This window comes from Pomacea canaliculata, linkage group LG8, assembly GCF_003073045.1.
Source record: "Pomacea canaliculata isolate SZHN2017 linkage group LG8, ASM307304v1, whole genome shotgun sequence".
In the NCBI taxonomy this organism is placed as follows: Eukaryota; Metazoa; Mollusca; class Gastropoda; order Architaenioglossa; family Ampullariidae; genus Pomacea; species Pomacea canaliculata.
Genome location: NC_037597.1, coordinates 582,551 through 603,445, shown reverse-complemented (window position 1 = coordinate 603,445; position 20,895 = coordinate 582,551). Strand labels below are relative to the sequence as shown.

Below are 20,895 nucleotides of genomic sequence, written 5' to 3'. Positions count from 1 at the left end.
TAAGTCCCCACCCCACCCTCTAACAAAATCCAGAAGCATTCACACCCATGCATATCATCAGCTTTTATCCTGAGTGCTTAAAAGATTTAATTAAATTAAAGCAATGCCTTTTGCACATATGCTGGTAACTGTTGCGGAGGGGATTTTGGTTAAGAAACCTGACACACACCACAGAGCACTGCAGGAAGGGTTGATGGAATGTGAGAATAAAGAGTTATTGTCCATACAGAATCTTTAACAATTTGCAGCTTGTTAACGCCAAACTGACACTGTGTATAAGAGAAAGATCACACACACATCAGATAAAAAAGAGACTGAATGGTGGGCAGAGAAAACTTATATCAAGGTGATGTGAAGAACTTGTTCTTGAGATGTACTTATCAAAAGATGGAAAACAGAAGATGTATTTATGCTTATGATTAGTTTATTCCTTGTTACTCCTTTGAGGAGCATAGGGCCGCAACAACACCTTGCCAACGGACCCGGTTTTGGGCAGTCCCCTTCAGTTGGGCTTATGATTAGGAGCATTTTATTTGGTGATATGGTTTGCTGAACTGGCTTCCATACATTTTATTCTGATTGATACTGTTTCCTCATTTGTCAATTCCCTCTCCCATCCACTTTCCTTCCCAGAAAACATATACCTTTTTTCAACAGTATCTGTTGGTCAGGTAGGAATGCCCTGCACCTGATAGTTGATGGAGGCCTTAAACTGCAATTCATCTTTCTTAAGAAGGTATTGAGGGTTTAAGGTTCATCATCAAAAGAGAATGAAGTTATATTCTATTGATGCAGCATTATAGTTATTGGTTTTGTTAGTTTAGACAGGGTGAATTTGTAATTTGATCATACAGATCAACAGCAGCTTACTAATTATATAATTTTTAATGCACCAGTGAATGGTATTTCAGTCCTTGTTGGGTTATTGTATATGTGCATTTGTGGTGGGAGGAGGGTACCATACAGGAGAGTTTTCTTATTTTGTTACATTGAAAGTGGGGGAAACAAACCTTTCAGAAGAGTGATGTAGTGCAAATGTTCTTGAGAAATGTGTGGAGTTAACCTAAAATGAAGCTAAAAAGTCAACTATCAGATATGGCAACATAAAATGAATAATATTGCTGTTATATTCAAATATACTGCCTCAGCTATGAAGGTAAATCAGTGATTAGTTCACTTACAATGCAGGGAATTGAGAAGGAAGAAGCACATCAGTTCTTCTTTTATCACTTTCTCCCCTCTTTACTTTTCTTCCCTTTCTATCTCCTTTTTTCTCACTCCTCCTTTATCTCCAGTTCTCTTGCTCTCCTTTAAACTTCTCTCTTTCAGCAGTTGTGATACAAATTATGAGGACAAGTATTCTGCTTTTTTTCTTTTAAAAGATTATACAAGGGAAAACACAGACTGTTAATTTTATCAGTGTTCAGGCTAAGTATTACTAAATTTCAATGGTTGAATAATATGTAACTAAGCTTTTCCTTCGTCATCTTTTAAAAGGTACAGATTGAACTAAATCATTTTACATTAAAATGAATCACTCCAAAAATAATGAGTTAGCAGCCTGATAAATTGTTTAGTGAAGCAGCTTTCAATGCGTGAATGAAGTGGTTTAGTGAATAAATGTTGAGTATATGAACACACTTTTCCTAGAAGCACCCAAAAATGTATGTTCCTACATTTTAGCGCTTTCACACCCACTACTACATGTAGTAGTAATAATTATAATTATTTATAAACCACATGATACAAGAGATTTGAGTGCTCTCATTGTCCCTTCACCTAACTGGCTTGAGGGTGACTCCTATCCCTCGCTTTTCATATTTGTCCGAGCTGCGTGAAGTTTTGTGTCTAACGTTTATCATTACATCTGTTACAATATTTTCTATGTTCTTGGATGGATTTCTGTGTCTGCTCCACTTTTCATCTTTTCCTGTGCCATTTTATTTCTACTGCCACATCTGTGCCATCTTGCCATTACTTGGATTTGAGATCTGCGTATCAGCAGTGTCAACTTTAAACTCTGATTGCCTTCCTGCAGCTGCTTCACGATGTCGAGCTATAACAGCAAGCTTTGCATGGCGTACAAGACAGTCTGCAATGATTGACATCATGTATTTCCAGGAATTTCAGTGAAATATATGCCACTCAGACTAATCTGACTGATGCTGATGCTGAAAAAGGCCAACATGTTTTTGAGGCCTTTAACCTGACTGTTGTACTTTTGTCTAGTAGCTGATAAAAGTTGATATATTCATGACTGACAAGAGGCTAAAGGGAGATAAAAGTAAGACAAATCATTAACAAAGCATAATGCTTTTTCCTAATCTCAACTGTTTGATTGTCCACCAGCAAGTAAACCTTACGGCATCACCTCCCCACCATTAGCAGAAAACAAGGTGACGGTCACTCTTAACATATTGAGTCATCATCATTATCAGAAGTGGTCATCATGCAGTTTTTCGCTTTAAGGGAGATGTAAAAGTTGCGAGTGACTGAGCATGTCAAATAGGCACCTAGGGGGAATTCCATGCCATTGTCTGACCATTGTCTGAAATACTGCCAATGCTATCATACCAAAGGTTGAGTACTTGGGTTGGACAAGCTGAAAGCCATTCTGAGACTTCAATGCAAATGCTGCTTTATTATTTTGTTGGATAATATTGGAAAAGTAGGAAAACTGTTAAGTGTAGACATTATATGGAAGTCACCTTGTAATTGGTATGTGCCCTAATTGAAAGACAAAAAAGCGTGTTATGCTTCATGGCAAGGCTTTCAGAAATCTAACATAGGCAAGACCTACACAAAACAATGTGAGAAGCATAATTATGAATTCTCTGAAGTCATTTACATGCTCAGAGTGGCCTGGAAATAATTATGTCTGATCTTTTATTGCTGCTTAAAGGGAGCTAGTGGGGGGTGGGAATTGGTGACTAACTGCTATTTTGCATCCACTTTTTATGATAACCCATCTTTTCCTTTCAGGAAAGATGACAGATATAACTGATACAGGATTTTTGGCACTTGTGTGTGGACCTGTGGTGATGATGGAGGAAGACAGCTAGGGCAATGGATAAGGAAGGGGACTGTTCAGTGTCTTCGTTAGTAGTTTTTTAAACACTGCTGCATTTTCTTTTGGAAAGGTGGTTGAAGTCTTAGGACACATTACAGGTGTTGGTTTGCAGTTCCTTCATCTTATCTCTGATTTGATACTTTAGCAGAGAATGGAGATTTGTTTTTGTTTGTGTGTGTGTGTGTTAGTTTTGCTGATAGATATGGGTTGTGATGGGCCCTACATATCAAGATTCAATAGAAAACAAACATGGGGTTTATTTCTTCCTGTGTCCTTCACTTTATTTAATTTATTGCATCAGGCTAGGAAGCATAAGACAACTTTTTTTTTTTCATGTTCTCATTTGTTGTTAGTGATTTTTGTTGGGTTTTTTTTTTTTTTTTTTTTAGTCATTGATTGTAGTTGATGGCTTTATCATAACAGGATATGAAACAACAACTTGACAAAAACATGAGCATGGTGTTCATTTCAAATTTGTGATCAGGTCATGTGACGTTTTGTGTCAGGAAGATATTCGTGGTGTGTAATTGAGAGATGGGACTCCACTCCCCCCTTGCCTTCATGCAACCACTCCCAGTCCCAGTGTGTGGACCACATTAACAAGAGAACTGTGCTATGATGATGGGTAATTTAGACCATAAAGTACCAGTAATTATAGCAGTGAATTTTCTGTCACAGTCAGTAGCACTTGTCTTCTGTCAGCAAGAGAGGAACAGTGCTTTCCAGGTTTTAATTTGACTTGTACAGTTGTCAGCAGATTTACAAGGAAAGTTGGGGGGAGAATTTCTTTGCAGAAAACTGGCAGGTCATCTATTAGATTCTGTGGATTAAATGTGCATTCTGTTTCATGAGAGAAACGATTGTGAAGTGTGATAAGGTAAATGAAAGCCAAGCTTTTTTTTTTACATAATTGTAAGTGATACTCTATTAACATTGCTGGTTTTGTGGGTAGAAAAATGGAGTTTGTATTCTTCATCCATGATGTTTGTAGTAAAATATTTACTGTTTATTAGGACTTGAAGTGCTGTAATTTAACCATCATAGACTCATAGACTGACCACTCTTCTTTATCATCTCCACACATTTATCTCACCTTTCAGTCATGCCTAGTAAACCCATCCAAAATTATTCCATTAGACATAATTCCATTTCTCAATGTTTCTAGCAGTTTTAACTATATATTTTTCTGAAGAATTTTGAATTTCTTATTTATTCTTTAACTGGCCATATATTGGTTGTAACCTTTAAACAGTCCAAAACCCTTGCTGTGTAACAGATATCTGTCTCATGCATAATATATTCATCAGTCAGTCATTCGTCCCTTGACCAGTACCTGTCGGTGGTGGGAGCCCAAGTACGAGTACTGTCGGTGGTGGGAGCACATGGATAGATGTGGCAGTTCACAGGTCCTGCAACTCTTGTCTGTTTTGGGCCATATTGAGCAGGTCCTGCACTAGAAAACCAGTAATGTGTTTGATGTTTGTAAGCGAGTTCTTCCTCTGGCCACCGCAGCATCAACTATCCTCCAAGGTACCTTGAGGGTAGTCTCCAACAAGGTGTCATGCCGGGTCACGTGGCCAAAGACCAGTTTACATGGCTTGACTGTTGTTTAGAGGCACCTGGTGTCCTCCTACGAGTGTTACAACCGTGCTTCGTACAAAGTTGTCAGTTCTATATTTCTGTATGAGACTCTGAGCAGCCTCCTCAGGCACTTTCTCTCGAATGCCTGAATTCTCCTTTTTGTTTTGGCAAGCAGAGTTCATGTCACATCAGTAGAGCAGGATTGGTATTATAAGAGATTTGTACAGCTTGTACTTTGTAGAAAACCTGATGTTATGGCTATGTCAGATCCTATGCAGCTTAGCCATCACCACTGTTACTGTTGCTATACTGATGCAGATATCTGATGTGGAGCTCCCAAGTACTTAAAGCTGCTTACTTCTTTAAGTTGTACTCTGTGCATATAGATCTGTGCTTTGCTGTTGCCAGTGATCATAACTTTGCTCTTTTCAGTGCTGGTCTCCATTTCATATGTATTTGAACAGTCTGTCAGTCTTGCAGTGCTTTGTTAGTGCCTGCCAAAAGATCTATGTCACCTGCAAATCAGAGGTTGCAGATAAGCCTTTCACAAATTGAAATGGAAGTGCGATGTTGTGGAAGGTTTCACACTTGATGTTCTCCAAGATAGTGAACAGCAATGGTGATAGGAGGCATCCTTGGCATAAGATGCTTCTGTAGAAGGATGTGACAGTTGAAGATCTGCTCAACTGTGCTTCTGCCTGTTCTGAAGCCAGCCTGTTCTTCTGCTAGCAGTTCCTCCATGGTGGTGCTGATGCTGTTCTGTATTGACCTTTAGCATGATTTTGTTTGGGTAGCTGTGTCTGTAGTTCTGGCACTGTTTTCTTTTTTTTTTTTTTTTTTTTTTTTTTTTTTTTTTTTTGAGGGGGGAGAGTATGACTAGTCCCTGCATCCATTTTTAGGGCCTTCCTTGCATGTGCTAGGTAAACACTTTAAGTTTCTTGATGAAAGCAAAGCAAGCTCATGAAGCACATCAACAGTGCGCAGATAACAGAAAATATTGGACAATGAGATGTGTATGAGGAAACACGCTGGATAAAAAAAAAAAGTTCATCAAGAATGCCAGAAAATGTATAAGAAAATAAAACTGAAAAAAATCTATAGAATATTCCCTCATATAATAAGTTTTCCTCTTGGAAGTTTAAAGTGCATGATTCTTCCTGGTGCAGTGCAATTACAGTAGATCACATTTAGTTTATTCCTTGTTACTTCTCGAAGAGCATAGGGCCACAGCAACACCTCACCAGCAGACTCAGTTTTGAGCAGCACCCCTCAGTTGGGCCCATGTGGTTTTGATGTCCTTTGCCTCGCTCTCTACTGTTCTTTTCCAAGTTTGCTTTGGTCTTCCAACTCTCCTCTTCCCCTAAGGGTTCCAGTCAAGTGCTTACTTGGCAGTGGTGTCAGCTGGTTTGTGCAGAGTGTATCTTATCCAGCCCCATTATCCAGCGCAGGGTGTGTGTCCTATCCAGCCCCATTAGCACAGGGTGTGTGTGTCCTATCCAGCCCCATTAGTGCAGGATGTGTGTGTCCTATCCAGCCCCATTAGCACAGGGTGTGTCCTTTCCAACCCCATTAGCGCTTTTTGATGTCTTGGCTAGTGGCATTCTAGTTCTTTTCCATAGGCTGCTGTTGGAGATCTTTTAAGGCCATCTTATTCCCAGAATATGGCATCGGTTGGTAAAGGTCTGGAGCTTGTTATTGATGGTATTTGTCCCTCAGCAGGTCTTGAGATTTTCACATTTACAGAGGAAATAGTATGTTGTGAGGGGGGGGGGTGGGCAATCATGCTGATCTGGTTGTGGAACTGCATTTTGCCAGGTACTGTACTTAAAAGCTACATTTTCATGCTGTATGAAGTGTCATCACTGACCACTGCATTCTCCAATTGATAAAGGAAACCATAATTTATAATGGACATATAACTCAATGTATTCATTCATATAATTCTTACCTGTTGACTTTGAAAGTTAATTGCGTCTGTCTTCATTGTAATCAAAAGTTATGTATTGTTATCATCATATATCTGTGGAAATGGGGATGTTCTTTTCAATATCTGTTTCCTTTTGTTTTCTCAGTTACTAATGGTTGAAAGCTTGTTTTGCATAATGCTATTTGTTGCACGAAATATTTACACGTTTGAAAACACATTTTCCTGTCGCACTATCAGGAACATTTCTGTGACAGTGAGGCATGCATACACAATTGCATTATGTTTCCTGTTATGTCAGCTGCAGGTAAAGCATCCAGTTCTTTGGGCAAACTAAAAAGGGTAGATGAGGGCGTCAGAGGTTTCACATAAAGGGAGATTACCCACCCATGCGGGTTGGGGGCACCCCAGCAAACTTCATCATGGAAGATGAAAAACCTGGCAGCACGCCGGGTATTACGATTCGTGCTGCCACGCCTGAACGCCTCATCGAGCTTTGTGTTGGTGCTTTTGGTAAGTTTTCTTGCTAATAAAATTACCTTACAGCAAGATCAGTTGATGGAGCCATAGAATAGCAGTTGAGCAGGGGAGATAAGGCAGTTTAATTTTGTAGCTGCTCTTGGTTATTTGGCAAAGGTACACACCCTTATGATACTGGACATGACATTGTAAAGGCCTATAACAAGATAAAATACCTAGCAGAACTTTTAAAAAAAGATATTATTATTGTTTGTAGTAGTTTAATTTTTTTTATTATTATTTGTAGAATTTGCTATTGATGGGTTCTTTCTTTATTTTATGTTATTTTTCATGTACATTTTGATTTCTTTTCCTTGTTTTTTTTTTTTTTTTTTTGGTGGAGGGCAGTTAATTCAGAAAAAAAGCTACCAAGAAAGTAATGATTATTACTTTTATCAATTATATCATATTTTGAAAAGACTGTATAAACATCACTTTAGTCTACGAAAGTCTGGAGGTCCATCAGTAAAATAAAACTGAGTTCTTTAAAATAGCCTCTGAAAATAAACTGAAATATGTGCCATCCTCTACTACTTTCCTCTGAAGTTAACTGCGTGAGGATGGAATCCTGGAGGTTGAGGTCCCTGATGGGTTGCGGCCCATCATACCAACTCATACCAACACACCTCTTTGGCCTGGACTTCTAGATGGGAGGTTGGTATGGACCACACCAATCAACCAGCTGATCGTGTATTGCCCTAGTTTTGCTAGAAGGCTGCAGCTAAGGGCAATCTGGTCTTCATACTCAGAAACCCAAAATATATTCCTTATGTATCCCTGGTGCGACCCAGCTGGAAATGCCCTAAGTAGTACCACTTGGTCGCATCCCCTTGTTGGACTCCGTGGTGGGTGGGGAGCATAAGGAGCAAACCATATTCTTTTACTATGGTACACACAAAAAATCTTGGGAAAATGCATAAGGGAGGATGAATCTTCAGATAGTGAGGCTGAGGTGAGAGGCAGAGCATGAGAGAGAAGGTTGTGGGGGTCTGGCCACATGTTCTTGTGGTAGAGGGCGTGGAGCCAGCCCAGCCGCTTTTTGCCCCTCACCCCTTTCACAATAGCAGAAGGGTTTAAGAACATTTCTCAGCATTTTTCCACTATTAAACATCTGTGCCATGACAATTCCTTGTCCAGTGTGCAAATCAGAAGGCCAGTAAAACACTGCGCCGATTGGATGGAAAACAGTTCATCAACCGACCCATAAAAGTAACACTACAGCGATCCCTCAACTCTTCAAAGAGGGGTCATCCATTGCCCTGACCTTGCCAGGATGTCAGAGCTTGACATCAAGACAGAACTAGCATCCCAGGGGTGTGTTTGTTTGTGTTTAATGTCGTGCCAGCAACTAAGGCTATATCACGGAAAATCCCAGTGGGTCTTAGCAGCGCAGAGTCATCCTGAAGAAGGACAGAAAATCTATCCCTACAAATACACTTTTCGTAAGTTTCAGTTTGCCCACAATACCTGAGAAAGGATTTGAGGTCAAAGTCTCTCTGTTCATACCTTCACCATTTTGCTGCTTCAGCTGTCAGGATTATGGTCATGAGGCTAGCTTTTGCAAGTCTCAAGCCTGCTGCTTTCGCTGAGATGGTACAGGCCATGCTGCAGCTGATTATTCCTCAAGTGCCAAATGTGCAAACTGTGACAGGTCTCACATTGCTTCTTCTAGAGACTTCCCAAAGTCGAAGGAAAAGGCAGCCAGTCTCTTATGCCAATGCTCACCGTCACATAGTGGGTGGTTCCTTAGGAGCATCTTCTACTGTAAGCTCCATTCTGATGGTTTTTGATTTTGAGTTTTGATTTGTTGGTGGCCTTTTGGGCAATAACACATTATTCTTGCTTCTTTTTTTTTGGCTTTTATTGATTAAGATTTTTTAGTTGTATCACTTTGGGGATTTCCCCTAAACATTTTAAGGTAAGATTACTTTATGTTGCCATGATATAGCCTTAGTTGCTGGCACTGCGTGAAACACAACCAACCATCAGTGCAATCTTAAATCCATGTTGGTTGAGCTTCAGAAGATTAGTCATTTTCAACCCATTCATTAGTTTCTGTTACCAGAAAGCTCATGTCTGCTTTTGGGTTGTCCTATCTGGATTACTCCAATTCTCTATTCCTCAATCTCCTTGGCAACCAACTGGACAAACTTGAATGGGATGAGAAAAATGTTGCTCATATTGTCTTCTGAAGTTGAAAAGTGGATAACATTACGCCCCTCTTGGGAGCTTGATTGGCTATCAGTCCACCCACTCCCCAGTTCCTCATGCACCTAGTTTTTTTTTATGGTGTCATTGGTTTGTTGATGCTTATGTTTATTGTATGGTTGATTGCCAGTTCACTTGTAGTCTTTTGAGTGGAGCGCATTGAACTTGCATCCACATGGGAAAATGTGCCTTACAAATTCAGACAATGATTATTGTATCTGTTGGTACAGCAGAAGAGGGCGTGGCAGTACAGCAGGAGGACTTTGTGAAGGTCTTCTTCCTCATGCATCAATGGTTCATGACATCAGAGGAACTGGTGCAAGCATTTATAGATCTGTATCTTTCAGTGTACTCTAAAATTAGGATGCAGTGATGGTCTGTGATTATGAAACTGAACCACTGTTTTCTTTTGCTAGTTTACCAGCATGCGTTGGTAGGAGACTTTCTGTAAAGGATTTTTTTATAGCAAACAATTTGTGTTTTAGTTTAAATTGTCTTAAGCACTGAAAGCGTATTGTTTTGTGAGCGTGATTATGTACTATGTAAACCACACATTTATTATTATTATCATCTTACCTTGCACAAAAAAGTTGAAGAGAGTGACCCAATCATATGTCACCATATTTTTTGGCAAGTGTGGGGTTCTTAAATGACGACAGAGTTCGTGCCCAATTGGCTGTTAAAAAATGAGTAAATTAATTAGGCTTAGAATGAAGGGAGGTCGGCACCTTGTCTTTTTGCTTTTTTCATAGACGAAGAAGAATCTTAGTTTTTTTTTTTGAAATAAGGAAAGAACAGGGTTACCTCAGAATAAGTCCTTTAAAATAAGCGTTAAAAATCACACATGAAATACAACTGGATATTGGCCAGCGCTTTATCAGCTTATGGTTGAAACAGCCTTGTTTAATTAATGTATGTGAAGACACATAAACTTGGTCCTTGACTGTAGATCCAGTTATCAGTCTTCTGATGAGACAGTGTCTTGTGATCATCCAGGATGCCGTCATCTTCCATCTTGTCATGACTGCCAGGTACAGCATTACAAGAGAAAGATTTGCCAGGCTGTCAGGTATGGTATTACTTATTGCTATACTTCATTCTTATTATTATGGATTGTTTCTCTCTTTCCTATCTATATTGCACTTTTCTTATCATGGCTTGTTTCTCTGTCCTATCTATACTGAAGTCTTTTTACTTTTCCCTTCTTTTTTCCTGTCTTTCCGTTGTTTTTTTTTATATATATATACAGCAGGGATGCCCAACCTACGGCCCGCGACGTGGTCCCATCCGGCCCGCAAAACTTCTGCCCACAGTACAGGAAATCGGCATGTTAGTAATAAAATGCATATATAAAAAACACGAAAAAAGGAAGAAGTATTTATCCCTACGTAGTGGCGTCTCTCAATCTTCTTTTCGATAGACGAACATTTCGATTCAGTGCTCCGACTTGGTGTCTCTACGATGAAATCAACTTCAAATATCCCACTAATTACTACATAATTAATGGTAAGTACAACTTGTTTCTAATAAAAATGGTATCTGTTCTATTTTTTTCTTTTTTGTATTTTTGGGGTGAAGCGGCCCGTGACACGCATGTCAGAAATGTGTATGGCCCCCAGGCTGAAAAAGGTTGGGCATCACTGATATACAGAGAGAGGTGTCAATGTATATCTTAGTTATTTCTGTATTTTTCAGAGACAGATGTCAGTGTGTACCTGTGTATTTCTGTATTATAGAACTGAACTGACAACTGTTGTAGGTACTGGATTACGAACTACCCAATGCACTTTGACCTGAATGGGCATGTGACAGCGGCAGTGCAGAGTTTAGGGGGATTATTGCAGGCAGAGGGCAACTCGCAGCTGAAAGAGCTGTTGGACCTGTCCACAGTGTGAGTGCTTAGCTTGAATACTTTGTGCACACAGTTGTATTACTGGAACATGAATGCTGTGTATGTACCAAATAATTCTGAAGGTGAACCACATCCAGAGCATTGATGTGTAATGGAGAGTGTGCATACATATATGTGTCCACGTGAAAATGTATCTTTCTGCCTTGTCTGTGCTTGTATGCATATGTAGTTTCTGATAGTGTCTTTGCTTTGCTAACCTTTTGATGGTTTAAGAGATTTACTTTTATACACTTCAGGTATGCAGTCATTAATTAATGACATTAGCAATGAGAGCATAGGTGAAAGTCTTTTATCTTAGACAGAAATGCAAACCAACCAAACCAAAGCTCTCAAAGCTCAATCCATTTGGTACTGATCCTGAACTATAATGGTTACACAGTTCAAAATCAAAGTATATTTGATTCAGATGTTGACTCTTTTGAGGTGAAAATATAATATTTCCAGTGTTGCTAGTATTTTTTATTTATATTTTGTTGTAAGATAAACATGGATAAAACATGCCAAGCACATTGGTGACACTGCAGTCAGATTACTGCCCCCATCCCCACAACTTTTCCAGGGTCTTTTTTAATAAACAGCATTGTTAACTCTTTCTATGCAGGTCACACCTGCAGGTGAGAACATCTTCATAGCTACAGCTTAATGGCGTTAATTCATCCATTAATATGTTAATGTACTTTTTTTTAATAGCTGTATGAGAAGTCATAGGCTGTTTTAACATTCTGAATTCTTTTTCTCACACAATTATATCTGATTCACTATCAGTAACCTGTAGGTTGTTAATTGTTTTTCAAGGTTGCTAGCGTTCTCTGTGACCTACTGCCAACTGTTTCCCAAGTCTCTACAAGTGAATGTAACCATATTCCTTTATTGCTTAGGCCATCATATGAGTGGATGCGGAGCATGTCTGTACGCAACACTGGATCCAAACATTCTCGCAAAGTATCTTTGGTATTTAATCACCTAGAACCAGAGGAACTGGCATCACAACTGACATACCTGGAATACAAGGCTTTCCGAAGAATACATGTTAGTTTGTTTTTTTAACTGTACAACAGATTTCTGCTACAGGGATTCCATGTCTTATAGCCTACTGTGAGCAGCCATCTTCTTGACTGATGTTTGCGAGTGTGCAATAGTCTATGCTTGTGTTTTTAGCGTGATGCATTTCTTGGTAATTGAGACTATAAACTCATGGAAGATGTGTACCTACATACTTGCATGCATTTATACTATGCATAGAGAAGGGGGGGGGATGTGTGAGTGTGTGTGTAAACACAATGTTTCTGAGTGTGGCATTTAGGAATCTAAATTGTAATAAAATCTGTAACACATCATATGCAAATGTATTTTTCTCACATCATTTATTCTGGATGCTATCGTGCAGTTTGTAGATTTCAAGAACTATGCCATGACTGCTTCACTGAAAGACCAGCCCAAACTGGAGCGCTCAATAGCTCTTTTCAATGGCTTGTCTCAATGGGTGCAGTGTATGGTTCTTTGCAAAACCACACCACAGCAAAGAGCTGATGTCATAGTAAAATTCATCAATGTTTCAAAGGTGGGCATTTGATTTCAGTATTTTAATCTTTCTTATCCATAAGAGTATAGTTGGTCACTTTTCTGTATTGCTTGTCTCTTATTTACCAATTGAACCAAGTGTTTTAAATAAGTGTCAGAATCTGCAGCAAGTAAGGCACAATTATCAAACTGTAAGCAAATACTTGATACTTTTAAATCCACTAAGCTTAGCAGTCACAGTGATCTAAATCCATAGTGTCTGCACCCACCCTTTGTGCATTATATTGAAAGACAACAATAGTTAACCTTGAAATCTGTTCACTTGCAGGCCGATAATCCAAATGTTTAGTCTGTGAAACAAAAATCCTGGCAAGTGAAAGAAGTCAAGTTACTGGGAAGCAGTTTTGTGCCTGCATAATGTCTGTATTTGAAAATTTACTTTTACGCTTTTTCCTCTTGTATGCCATAGCACTTACGGGTTCTGCAAAATTTCAACACGCTTATGGCTATTGTGGGAGGATTGTCTCACAGTGCTCTGGCTCGTCTTTCTAAAACGATTTCTTGTCTTCCGTCCGAGTCACAAAAGGTGAGTGTCTGTCATATGCACAATTATAGTTTATTGCATTATCTATGTTATACTTTGTGCCAGAAAGGTGCTGGTATAAAGGATGGCTTATAAGTGTACTTTGTCATATGTGCACATAGGCATATCAACTTCATTTATGCTCTTAACCTCAGATTTTTTCAGGAAGAAAATACAGTGGAACCTCAATTATCTGGTTTACTGACTGGCACCCATCATCAGGATAATCAAAAATCATGGATAATCTAAAATAATTCAAAAAATTTGCAAATGGTAGAATAGTTGCTGTACAGCGAAATTCTTGCCTTTCTTATGTTGTTTATGAAGTTTCTCGAAAAAATCAGACAAAAGACGCTGCTTTGTGTTCTTGCAGTGCTTCACTTTTATTGATGCACGAAGTTTGCGAAGTGTTTGAATGTCACTAAAATTTGAATGCTCAAGAAAAAAAACTTAAGCTGTGACACACATAGTGTACATTCCTGTAGTCAGAATTCTTGGGGGCAAAATCCTGGTGGTCTTGGGATGTCTAGGATTTTTTTTTTTAAGGTGATCCTCTATACCAAATGCACAGTTAATTGAAGACCAGATAATCAAGTTTCCATTTTACACTAGGGGCTAGTTCCCTCTGTAGCACCTTCTGTGCCTACATTAGCAGATGCAGTTGATATTAGTATGTACAGTTGAAGGTATTTGTAAACAAAGAGCTTTTTTAGATTTTCACAAAGGACGCTTCAAATTTTTTTTATGTTCTTCTTGTCCCTTAACTCAAAATTACCAGTCAAGGGGAGAACAGTGCAATGCAGCAGAGGTAAACTTATGTAGAGGGCCGGTAGGCCAGCGTTTGTTGTTAGTTTTTGGCATGGGCAGCGGTTGTTGTTAGGTTTTGGCGGGAACTGCTGAGGTATGTTGAGAGAGGATACTTGGCAGTGATTGGCTGAGGTTAAAGCTGCTAATTGCCCCAGCCATATAGGAGTATCGCGGAAAGTTTAGCCTTCTGAAAGGTATATAAGTCAGAGCTTGGACAAAATGACAGAAGTGATGTCGGCGGATCAGAGGGAACACAGACATGTAACAGAGAAGAGACAGCCCTGACTTTTAGCACCTCTGTCAATGTGACACATTGTACAAGTCCGTGTATTAAAGGGTCGCACACCTGCTGATTGTTCCTGCCTTTGTTCGACACACAACAACCCCCACCACTCAGCTACATTTACACCATCAGGGGAAGTCATTGGGTCATGTGAGAAGGTTCCCCAGTCAACAGCCGGTCCACTCCTTCATGGTAGTCAAATACCTTCAACAAACCCTTGGAAAATCATTTTCAGTGATGTGTCATGTGGGACAACATGACTGAACCACACCAGCTGCTGTGGCTTGACAGTTGCAAGCAGAGGCTCCTGGGAACCCACCAAACAGGTGACTAGGCTGCAGATGAAGTGGTTTGTCTTCTGCTCCCTGTAGGAGATCTGAAGGAATCTCCTTTAGCGCTTCATTTCAAAAGCCTGAATTTCAGAAGCTGAGATTCCTGCTGTCTCAGATTTTGTTAAGCCTGGCCATCACCACTGTTGCTACTGTGATCCTGAGATGTATATCCACAACACACCTACTAGCTTTTCAAATGGTCATGCCCAGCTACATAAAGGACTTCACCACCTTCAGCTGTACCCCATTCATTCGGATCTCTGCTTATCTAGATCTTGTGGTGTTTACAGTTACTTTGCCCTTGTCCATGCTGATCTTCATCCTGTAAATGCTCACACTGGTAGCAAGTTTGTCAGTGAGGGTCTGTACTTGTTGTTGCCTGCCAGCTGACAGATGTCATCAGCAAAGCAGAGGTTACTGAGCGGCCTCTCCCTGAATTAACATGGAGGTCTGATGGTCCTGGAGCGTATCACATGATTTTCTCTAGGTAGATGTTGAACAGCACTGGGAACAGAGGTCATCCCTTGCATATACCCACCATCAAAGGAAAGAACTTTACCACTTGGTTGTTGAATAGTACCTGCTTCCTGGAACCATCATACAGCGCTTTGATTGTATGTACAAGAGCTTCGACATTGAATGTCCATAGTATCTTGCACCCCATGCCACACTCTATCAAAAGCCTTCTTGAAGTTGATAAAGTTATGGTAGAGATCCTTACCATGCTGCAGGTGCTTTTCAGTGAGAACTGGGCTGTTGAAGATTTGTTCAGCAGTGCTCTTTTTGTCCCAGAATCTAGTCTGTTTCTTTGCTAGCAGCTCCACCACCATGAGGCAGTTCTGGATCACTTTCAGCATAACTTTACTTGGATGATAATCAGACTTACTGTTTGATAGTTCTGGCCACTGCCTCATGTTTCCCTTCTTAGGCAGGGGTATGACCAGTGACTGTCTACTCTTAAGGCCTCTGCTTAGTTGACCAGATCTTCTGACACAGTGTAGTAAGATCCTTCACTGTCTCTTCCCTGCCTTCTTTGATCATCTTCGCTGGGACATTGTCTACCCTGGGGGACTGTCTTTCCTTCAGACTTCAAATAGTCCTTTCAACCTCTTCCCATAGGACTAGCAGGTCCTCTGTGTTTGTGTTTGTTTCCTCGTTTTCCTGAAGATGTTTTGGTCTATCATCAGCAGGAAGTTGTAAAGCCCATTGCAATACTTGTCCACGGGTCTAGGACATCCTTGTCATCCAAGAGCTAGTGACCCTTGCTGTCTTCAGTCATGGACGTTTTCTGCTGACTCTCATTGGTCAGGGTCTTGAGTAGGTTTGGAAGGCAGTTGTCACTCCGGGCTGTATCCTCATCAATCCAGATTTCCATGGCTGCATGCATGTTTTTCTGTATCTTACAGTTGACCTTCGTGTAAGCAGCAGCTGCCTTAGGATTTTTCAAAGGTCAAAGAGCTTCCTTTATGATGCAAGGCTATTTCTTTGCCTCGGAGCATCTTAGAACCGTTTCAGCAGAAGTCAAGAGCACCTCCTTGATGTGGCCCAAAAGGGTATCCACATTGCAGTCAATCAGATTCAAGGTAGTGAATTTCCCTCTGACTTGTGCCTGGAAGAGTTTGGGGACGTTATGGTCTCTAAGTCAAAACATGCGACATTTCACTTTTAGTTTGATAGGATACAATACAATGCAACGTTATTCATCCACAAGGGCAACTCAAGATAGTGCTTCTACTAGATATTACATATTGTATTACATATTACATATTTATATATACATGTTAAAACAATTTCTCACACACACACACACACATTCCCAGGAACAGTAGATACAGTTGGTGACCTCAGATCACCTTAGGCTAGTACAAGATGAATTTATCAGTAGAATTTATCAAGTGATTGTCAGTGGAAATAAATGAATTGCAGTGTCCGTTGGTTCTGCATGCAGGCATTGGATACCTACAGACTGCAAGAGTGAGAACTCGCAGGCCAACACATGATCAGAAATAGTAAAAGGGAAAGAAATATAGAGGATGCTGGATGGCTTCCTGAGGATTTGCTGATGACAAAAGGCGGCGAAGTCCCTCTGCCTGATTCTAGTAATCTTGAAACAGATATTAACACGGGAGACCAGACTGTCCCTGATCCATAGGTCTGACTGTGGAAACAAGAGATGAAAATGAGTGTTGAGACTTTCAATGAAGGACTGATAAAACCAAGTGAGGATGACAGAGCTTACAGAGAAAGACCTGAGTTTCCGTAGGAGGTACAGACGTTGGCTCTTACGGAGGATCATGTCAGTGTTAACATCCATTTAAGCTTATTATTGAGGATAGTACCTAAATATTTATAAGAGTTGGATACCTTGATGGCATCATCATCGTGCTGACTGGGTCAGGCTTGTTCATCTAAAAGTCGAAGATCATAAATCTTGAGGCATTCAAGACAAGAAAGTGATTATTGCACCTCTGTACAAAGTCAGAAAGATCTCCATTGTGGACATGTTTACTATTATACAAAAATGAGGTGGTCACTGTTTATATCCACACCCAGATGTGCCCTCGTTTTTGCCTGATTGATGCTCTGTTTCAACTAATGTGATAATGTGAACTAATGTAATGAGTAATGTGACGTAGGAAGATGGCGGATGGGTGGAACCTACTTTGTCTTCGGTCTTGCCTGATGTGTTATTGTTGCTTCCCTAGGCTTTGCTGTCAACTTTAATTTGAAGCGTGCCTGGTTGCAACAGCTTGAATATGATGCTCTTTCCATCCTGGTGACCTCGGTTTCGGTTCTGTTGTGTGGGAGATGATCAGTGGTGACCGTTCTTTACAGTTTCATTTTCACCTTCGATCAGTGGAATTGTGTGACATAGTTCTGCTTCAGACAGATCGTATGGGTCTATGTGAATCTCTGTGATATACCGATTTGAGAGTGAATTTTCTACGAGTGTGGTGCCTACAGGCAGTAGTTGTGACTCTGTGGTCTTCTTATACTTTTATCAACATTTATTTTTGTTTGTGCTTCAGTACCCAGTCCGCTGTGTTTCTACGTCATTGTACATTGTCGTCACTGATGACATCACTGCATGACGGAGTAGAGACCGAACTATAACACTGAACCACTTCATGCTGAGCTTTTGAACTTTGTATATCCAACACTCGGTTACTGGCAATTGTTGCCCTTTCCGTCCATCCGACTATATCTCGTGTGTCTTGTGTCACGTGTCATGGTACCTGTCTCATTGTTTATCCACTACCGCTGTACTATCATTGTAATATTGTACTGTCAACATAAATGAGTTATCGTCATCAGAGGTGGTCATCGTGCAGTTTGACAGTGTGGCCTGTATCGATCAGCTATATACAGGTCACAGAGATACGACCACAGTGCATGTAGCTCAGCACTCGTCAAGAGGACTGAAGACTGTACTGCAGGGCCAAGCACCTGATGATCTAACCCTTCATTTTTCCTACAATGGCCATGTAAACACCTGTTTTTCCTTCTCCTGATTTGTGGACCTGTGTTTGTGAGTAGTGTTCATGCGCTTTGCAGCAGCAGATCGTCTCTCACAATTGTGGTCCTTTTTAGCCGTCGGATCATTTGACACTGTATAGATTCTGGTGTGAACTTTCCTTTTGGTTTTCTGCAGCTGCTAATGTGGATTTTATTGGTGTACTTTTATGTAAAATTTCGGCGCATTGAGCGTTTCTCCATGATACGGATTTTGCGCGTTATAAAACCCCATCATCATCATCATCATCATCATCAGTAGGATGAAGTTGATCTAGATGTGGATCGACCCATCAAGAGAGTGTTCTCTTGGGAAGATGCAGAATGTTTGTAAGGGTCAACTTGTGAGTATTCAGTGTGTTGGTGAGGGTCAGCCTGTGAGTCTGTGCAAGCTCTAACAGCTGGAGACCCACTTTTTACATCTCACCAAGCCCGAAGCAGCCAACCATGCCAGCCTGTTGCCCATGTGCATCTAGGTCGACCTTGACATTTAAATTCTTGATTTCAGCAAAGACGTCCTTTGGTACCACTTGGATAGCCTTCTTCAACTGTTTGTAGAACAGTTCTACTTCCTTCTTCCCATGGACCTGGATGATGGCATGACAGTGACTCGAACAGAGATTAGCCTACTTGAGATGGGAAATCAACTGGGAACCGCCTCCACTATCTGTTTGCGGACAAGGAATCCTACCCCATGCTCATGATTGGCCGCCTTTCTGCTGAAAAACTGTTTGTGGCTGTCTAGCTGACTTGTGAAGATCAGCGAACTATTTAGCAGGCTAGAGTCTCATTCATTATCGGAATTAATCTGACAATTTCCTTAACTAACTATGAGCAGCCATGCACCACAACCCATGAAATCATGAAAGATCTACCAGTCTGTCAGTACAGACCAGTTATTGCTCAATCTCATGTGGCTAAATGCCACTTACTGTTCTAAAAAAAGATAAAGGATTGGCAAACTAGCTGGCTAGAGTCTCCAAAACCAAAATTAGCTTCTTTACACTTTAAAGAATGCTTATTATGTTAAGATGCTTTAATGGCAATTCTTGGTGACCAGTGTGTGAAACGTTTGATTGTCCTTTGTGCAGATTCTCATGGAGTTCACAGAGCTGCTGTCATCCAACAACAACTTCAGCAACTACCGCAAAGTGTATCATGCATGCACAGGATTCAAAATCCCCATCCTGTATGTTATTAAATTAGTGTTAGTAGTATTCTGTATAATATAAATATAACAATATTTATTACATTTTTGGCTCACATGAAAGATAATTGATACAAATAATGCATTAATACAGTGGTGATAGTTTCAGTAAATACAGCACAGCAGCATAAGTAGCCATTGCCCAGCACAGCCACCCAATTTACATTTTCCAAGTTTGGGACTCAGCTTTAACATTACAACCTGAAAACAAATCTTCCTACAATGATTAGAGCATAATTTAATTTGTGCACTTGTAACACAGCATTACGGCCAAGGCAGGTCGCACTCTTCATTGACCAGTAACGATAAAAGGAAGACTGCGGTGAATGCAGCCTTGTCATTACATGGAATCTTCAATAAGTCAGTAAAGTTCTGCATCCAAAAATATCTGAAAGTTATTATGACATTTATATGGAAGCTCATCTTGCAATCTTTGGTGCATTGGCCCAACTTTCGCAGATAGAAATATCGTTCCATCAAGACAACTCTTGTGAGAACAATCTAACGGTCATATTAAGCTGAGCATCCTGGAGATATCTGATGTCAGCCATTGAAGGCTTTCCTGTATTGCGCAAAAAGCTTGCTGTGACAGGTCTACATCAAATCTTTCTGAAGCAACTGCAGGGAGATAATCAAAGTTTGAAGTTGATTTCAAAACTTTCTGAAGCAGCTGCAGGGAGGTAATCAGAGTTTGAAGTTGGCACTGCCCATGTATACATCTAAAATTTAAGTAATGGCAAGATGGAGCAGATGTGACAGTGGAAATAAAAGGGCCCAAGAAACAACAAAAAGTGGCGCAGACAGAAATCCACACAGAAATGTAGTAAATATCGTAACAAATGTACTGATGAACATTAGACACAAGACTTCATGCAGATCAACAGACAAATATGAAAGTGAGGAAGAGCAGTCACCCTGTAGCCACTTAGGTGAAGGGACATCACCCTCCACACTAATGATTGAATCACACAGGTAGATAAGTATCAGTAATAGATGGGAGGAATGAATCTTGCTCTTGAACATGAATCTTTGGGCACGTCACAAAAAAAAAAAAACCCATATCTTTAGGTCTTTGGTTACTAACAATGTCTTAAGTAAGGATCATCATGAGCCTGATTCAAATGGTTAATATCATCAAATGGAAGTTGATTGCATGTAAAAGGCAATGCATGACATAGTTCAAGAGACGAACTGATTGAAGTAGCCAGCCATTTTAATGCCTGGGTGGTTAGTACAGTAATCATAGTAGGATGCCATTCTTAATGAAAACACTTTGTCTCAACTTCATCATGGACAAGAGCTGTGTCATTACCTACCGCCTGCATCCTCCATATATAATCAAAAACCATATGCACAAAATATTTCTTTATCAACTTTATCAGATAATCCACCTGTTAGTAGTTTCAAGGCTAGAGCTTCTAAGATTTTGGCTCTT

At 40.2% G+C, this 20,895-nt stretch overlaps 1 protein-coding gene across 6 annotated transcripts in view; it reads left to right on the top strand.

Annotated features, from left to right (window-relative positions):
* The window catches only part of LOC112570243 (ras guanyl-releasing protein 3-like), a 48,474-nt gene that overhangs the window by 3,556 nt on the left and 24,023 nt on the right, over nucleotides 1–20,895 (top strand). For 2 of the 6 annotated variants that reach the window (XM_025248591.1, XM_025248596.1), the window contains exons 2-9: nucleotides 6,877–7,088; nucleotides 9,533–9,638; nucleotides 10,258–10,371; nucleotides 11,062–11,193; nucleotides 12,093–12,243; nucleotides 12,602–12,775; nucleotides 13,205–13,321; nucleotides 19,345–19,442. In XM_025248591.1, coding sequence (XP_025104376.1) covers nucleotides 6,965–7,088; nucleotides 9,533–9,638; nucleotides 10,258–10,371; nucleotides 11,062–11,193; nucleotides 12,093–12,243; nucleotides 12,602–12,775; nucleotides 13,205–13,321; nucleotides 19,345–19,442 — 1,016 coding nt within the window. In that variant the 5' untranslated portion in view covers nucleotides 6,877–6,964. Of the gene's footprint in view, nucleotides 1–2,982; nucleotides 3,948–6,876; nucleotides 7,089–9,532; nucleotides 9,639–10,257; nucleotides 10,372–11,061; nucleotides 11,194–12,092; nucleotides 12,244–12,601; nucleotides 12,776–13,204; nucleotides 13,322–19,344; nucleotides 19,443–20,895 lie in introns of all 6 variants that reach the window. The other 4 variants (XM_025248593.1, XM_025248594.1, XM_025248592.1 and 1 more) reach the window with 4 other exon arrangements.